At 45.7% G+C, this 5,561-nt stretch overlaps 1 protein-coding gene across 1 annotated transcript; it reads left to right on the top strand.

Annotated features, from left to right (window-relative positions):
- Positions 1-6: 6 nt before the first annotated feature.
- On the top strand, positions 7-2,556 carry LOC102735160 (uncharacterized). The gene has a single exon (XM_081809755.1). It carries the CDS (start codon positions 67-69, stop codon positions 1,459-1,461), a length of 1,395 nt encoding a protein of 464 aa, XP_081665881.1. The 5' UTR covers positions 7-66; the 3' UTR covers positions 1,462-2,556.
- Positions 2,557-5,561: the final 3,005 nt, after the last annotated feature.

Genomic DNA, 5,561 nt, shown 5'->3' with positions numbered 1-5,561 from the left:
ACTCATAGGGTTGAGTCTGGAGAAGGGTTTTATAAGTGTCGTGGCTGTGCAAAATCTTTTCCCTCTATGTCTGCCCTCTCACATCATCAGAGATCTCATGCAGGGAAAAGACGGTATGAGTGCAGTGATTGTGGGAAATCTTTTACCAGTAGTTCTGCCCTCCGTTCTCACCAGATAGTTCACACTGGTCAAAAGCCTTATAAATGCAGTGCATGTGGGAAATCTTTTGTTCGTAATTCTTCCCTACGTTATCACCAGGCAATTCATAGTGGAGAAAGGCCGTTTGAGTGTAACGAATGTGGCAAATCTTTTATGAGTAGTAATGGCCTCCGATATCACCATAATGTTCACAACGGAGTGAAGCCTTATAAGTGCCATGAATGTGGCAAATCTTTTATGAGTAGTTCTTGCCTTCGTTGTCATCAGACCATTCACACTGGAGAAAAGCCTTATAAGTGTGACGAGTGTGGGAAATCCCTTGCTAGTAGTTATTCCCTTCGTTCCCACCAGAGACTTCATACTGGAGAAAGGCCTTATGTGTGTATTGAATGTGGGAAATCCTTTCTCCATAAAGTTACCCTTAGTAAACACATAAAGCTTCACTCAGGTGAACGGCCTTATGAGTGTAATGAATGTGGGAAATCTTTCACTACTAGATATACCCTCCGTTATCACCAGCGAATTCATACTGGACAAAAGCCTTATCAGTGCATTGAATGTGGGAAATCTTGTACTACTAGTTCTGATCTCCGTAGTCACCAGAGAGTTCACACTGGAGAAAGGCCTTATGAGTGCAGTGAATGTGGGAAATCTTTTACTCGTAATTCTGCCTTCCGTTATCACCGGAGACTTCACACTGGAGAAAGGCCTTATGAGTGCTGTGAATGTGGGAAATCTTATACTAGTAGTGCTGCCCTCCGTTCACACCAGAGTGTTCACACTGGACAAAAGCCTTATGAATGCTGTGAATGTGGGAAATCTTTTACCACTAGTTCTGCCCTCCGTTATCACCAGAGATTTCACACTGGACAAAAGCCTTATAAGTGCAGCGAATGTGGCAAATCTTTTACCACTAATAAACAGCTCCGTGTTCACCAGGTAGTTCACAGTGGAGAGAGGCCTTATGAATGCCCTGAATGTAGCAAATCCTTTTCACGAAAACATACACTCAATACACACAAAAAGCTTCACTCAGGTGAACGGCCTTATGAGTGTAATGAATGTGGGAAATCATTTACTGTTAGTTCTACCCTCCGTTTGCACCAGAGAGTTCATACTGGAGAAAGGCCTTATGCATGTAATGAATGTGGGAAATCTTTTACTGGTAGTTCAGCCCTCCGTTCGCACCAGAGTGTTCACACTGGAGAAAGGCCTTATGAGTGCCGTGAATGTGGGAAATCTTTTATCAGTCATAATGGTTTTAGATACCATTGCAGTCTTCACACTGCAGGAAAGATTTAAAATAGTACAGAAGGTGATACTTCCTTGCTTAGTATAGTTTAGGCTGGAGGACAACCTCTGAGGCAGCCACCTACCTGACTCGAACGTGGTTCACCTGAATGTCCACCGTGGAGTGACTTCCCATAAGTTCCAGCTATTTTCAGAAAAACTCAGAACCTGCATTGTGCTCTCTGGTGTGCATGCAGTCATTGCAAGATGGAAGTCCCCGTCAGTGTCTGTGGCAGATGTCCTTTCACCTCTGCCACCTGGCGGTTCCCAATAGTGTGCATAAGTCACCACCCCAACATGGTTAATGATGCCGACCTGTCTGCTTTCTCGTTTGCGCATCTAAATTATGGGTAATTGGAACTCCTCATTTCGTTCTAAGTTAGGGCATGGATGTGACCCAGTGTTGGTCCACAGTGGGTGATCTGAGTTCTGGGTGGTGACTTGCACAGGAAGACTAAATCCCATGGAGATGTTGTTGGTCTCATGATGCTTTGATGACTGTTTGCAGCTCCCAGGTCACCACACAGGAATTGTGTGCTACGTGTTGCTCTGGTTGATGCATTAGTAAACGCCATCTTGGTTTAGTTACCTTTTATCTTGTATGTTGTGTGCACTCTAGGGGGTGGTTTGAAAGTAGGATTGGGCTCTCCCAACATGAGGGAACGAGTAGATTGAGCATCCCAGACTTGCTGTGTCTGAGAGGATAATTGCAAATAAATAAAAAATACGGACATATATACATAAATAATCCAGCTTCTGTGTAAATTTGCAGTATAACCCAAGACCTTTGTGATGGGCTGATTTGTACCCCAAATCCATATTTTGAAGTTTTAACCCCCAGTCCCTCACAATGTTAACAGTAGTTAGGTATAGCATCTTTAAAGCGATCATGAAGTTGAAATGCGTTATTAGGATGGACTCATGTAGAATGGCTGGCACCGTGATAGGGAGACGAGGATACAGGCACACACAGATCACCATGTAAAGACAGGGAATCCCCATCTACAAGCCAAGGAGAGAGGCCTCAGAAGAAACTAACCCTGCTGACACCTTATGTTTGATGTTGAGACTCCAGGTTTGGGGGGAAATAAATTTGTTGTCTGATCACCCTGTGTATGTTATTGTGTTATGGCAGTTCTAGCTAATACAGCCTCCCAGGATCCACACCTGGGTTTTGTGGTCTGGATGCTAGCAAGTTTTGTGTGCTCAGAGGTCACCATGAAGAGGGAGCAGTTGAGACCATTCCAGTGCTGTGGAAACAACAGGAATATTTTGCTTCTCCACAGCTGATAGCACAGGATGCCAGGCGCTGTTGAGTGGAATCTCTACCCCAGATCCTTCAACGGAGCCTTGTGACCTGGTGTACAGTATTCACTTGTAACACCACAGGGGCAGGGCAACTGTAATTTGTAATCTAGATGACTGGGTAATTAGGTACTTAGAGGACACATCAGGCCCCTGATGGAGTGTATGTCTTTTTTTTTTTTTTTTTAAAGATTTTATTTATTTGAGAGAGAGAATGAGAGAGAGAGAGCACATGAGAGGGGGGAGGGTCAGAAGGAGAAGCAGATTCCATGCCGAGCAGGGAGCCCGATGTGGGACTCGATCCCAGGACTCCAGGATCATGACCTGAGGCGAAGGCAGTCGCTTAACCAACTGAGCCACCCAGGCACCCTGGAGTGTATGTCTTATAAAAGTATATCCACAGATGGTGTAGTGACTGGCTGGGCAGGATCAGTGTTCACAAATTCTTCACTTTCAGACATACATCCTGTGTAACAGGTCATTATAAAATAATCCAAAGGCCCCTGAATTCTGATTTGCTCTCTGGTGCTTACATGTCAAGGCCATTGTGTTGCAGGCAGGAAAAAGGTAAAGACAAGGGAGAATTCATCCTCCAGGGATATAGCTTTTGTGAGCCTGTCCAGCCAGTATGCTTGTTGGTATCCTAAAGGACTATGGCAGACACCTGTTCTGAAACATCCTCTTCCCAGGGTGTCTCCCAGGTACTCCCCAGCCTCTAGGGCTAAAAAAGCAGAAATTTTTGGAGGTGGTGGTGAGGAGTCCTACTCCCATTAATGGTTGCTAAAGATTTGTTTCTGTCCCAAAGTCCTTGAGTAAACCATTTCTCCTCTAGGTGGACTTCTCAGCCTTTTTCTTTGGCCTGAAGGCTTGGAGGTCGTTTTGCAAGTATGTCCCTTTCCATCAACAATACTGTTTTCTTCTCTGGATGTGTACCACTGTTGATCTCTTCATCTGTTTGGAGCATGTGGGTTATTTCCAGTGTTTCCCTTTCACAAACAAATCTCTCTATATAATTTTCATTATAATTCCTTATGCGGATAGCAGTTTCATTTCTCTTCTGGTAAATCTCAAAGCACAATGACTAGGCACAGGCAGGTGAGTGTTAACATTGTCATGAAAGGGCCAAACAGGGTCTGAAGGGTTCACTACTGCATTCCCACCAGGTATGAATGAGAGCTCCAGTATATTCATCCCTGCCAGTACTTGAGAGGGTCAGTCTTCAATGTCAGCCCTTTTAATACGTGTCTAGTGGTATGTTGTAATTGCATTTCCTAGAGACTTCTGCCTTTCAGCATTGTTTCATGTGTTTCTTTACCACCTGTATGTCTTCTTTGGTACAATTTCTGTTTACGTCATTGCCTATTTTCTTTCATATGAGTTATCACTAGTTCCTTTTTATTTACAAATAAGACCTGTATAACAACTTTGGAATTTTCCTCATTTGCACATCGTGTGATATTTTTCTCGATGGAGTCTTAGCAATCCTGGAAGGCTATTTCCTAATTTTTCCTGAGATTTTTTGTGTCCTGCACAATGTCATGGACCAAAATACCTTACACGTTTAAGTCTAGGGTGCATTCCTACCATTATGGAATGCCTTTGTAAAGTCCAGGCATTCAGAAATACAGAACTGCATCCCCGCTTTGTAGTGCTTGCCAAATTCCAAAGTATAAATTCTCCCATTATGAGAGCGGGGTATGCTCAAAGAAGGTGCTGAAACACTACTTGGGTGTTTGGGGCGAAAACTTGGGCATGTGCAGGCAGGACACTTCACAACACTTAGCAGACAGCAGCTGTGGGGGCTGTGAGCTGGCTGGAGGTCTGCAGGAGCCTCACAGGCAGGAGACTTTAATCCTGACAGGCCAGAGGGGAGGGATGTCCCTGAACACCCTGACTGGTGACTGAAAATCTGGCTGGTCTCACGTTAGTAGTGACAAGGTTGTCGTGTACACCCACTCAGGTCAGAGTTGCTTCCTCTGAACCCACCCAGTACATTGTATGGACTTTCCTGCTCAAGTGATTACCTCCACATGATTTAATTCGTTCTCTTTGTGTTAAGAGTTGACTACTGGTCCGCAAAGGAGTCTACATTCCGTGCAGCACACCACAGCTGTGAGCTGTGTTTCCAGACAGCTGACAGGAGAAGGCTAGGGCCACTTCTGGCGGCTGCCTGCCTTGAAGGACTGGGAGCCAGGTGGAGCAAGGCCTTACCCAGAAGACTGGGGTCAGTGCTGGCCTTCCTCTCCACTGGAAGGACAGGAGTCGAGGTGGAGTAGGGCTTCTACCAGAAGGAAAAGGGTCCCCAGGTCAGGCAGGTTAGTGTTGGAATCTGCTAGGACTGTTTTGCCTTGTACCCAGGTGAGATCATGGTCTCATCTGGGAGGTTCAGCCAAGAAGAGGCCTGCAGAGGGACCATGATGCTGGGTGGGAGGGCAAGTGTGGTGCAGGGATGGGAGCACCTGCAGGAAGCTGACACACGTGGAGGCGATTCAGGAAGGTTCCTCCGTGCTGCATCCCTTAACTTCTTCTGGAGCTGATGTTCCCATGTTTGGAACCCGAAGGTAAGGCCCTGCCCAGAGCTGCGGCCATTCTAGACCAGGTATGAGACAGAACAGTCCAGAGGTGAGTCCTCGATTCCTCCCACATGCACCAACAGGACTGCTGGCGCCTTCTGGTACTGATGAGGCATAGAAGGCTGGACTAAACTCAGATTAGGTTGTCCACGATTATCTTTAGAGGAAAAGACCTCAACAAATTATGGTTGTTCAACAAACAGGACTTTGTTGTAGTGTTGGGGCATGGGGGTG

This window comes from Leptonychotes weddellii, unplaced genomic scaffold (genome assembly GCF_054177405.1).
Source record: "Leptonychotes weddellii isolate Sample4059 unplaced genomic scaffold, ASM5417740v2 HiC_scaffold_13245, whole genome shotgun sequence".
Classification (NCBI taxonomy): domain Eukaryota; kingdom Metazoa; phylum Chordata; class Mammalia; order Carnivora; family Phocidae; genus Leptonychotes; species Leptonychotes weddellii.
This window is presented reverse-complemented; position numbering and strand designations above follow the sequence as displayed.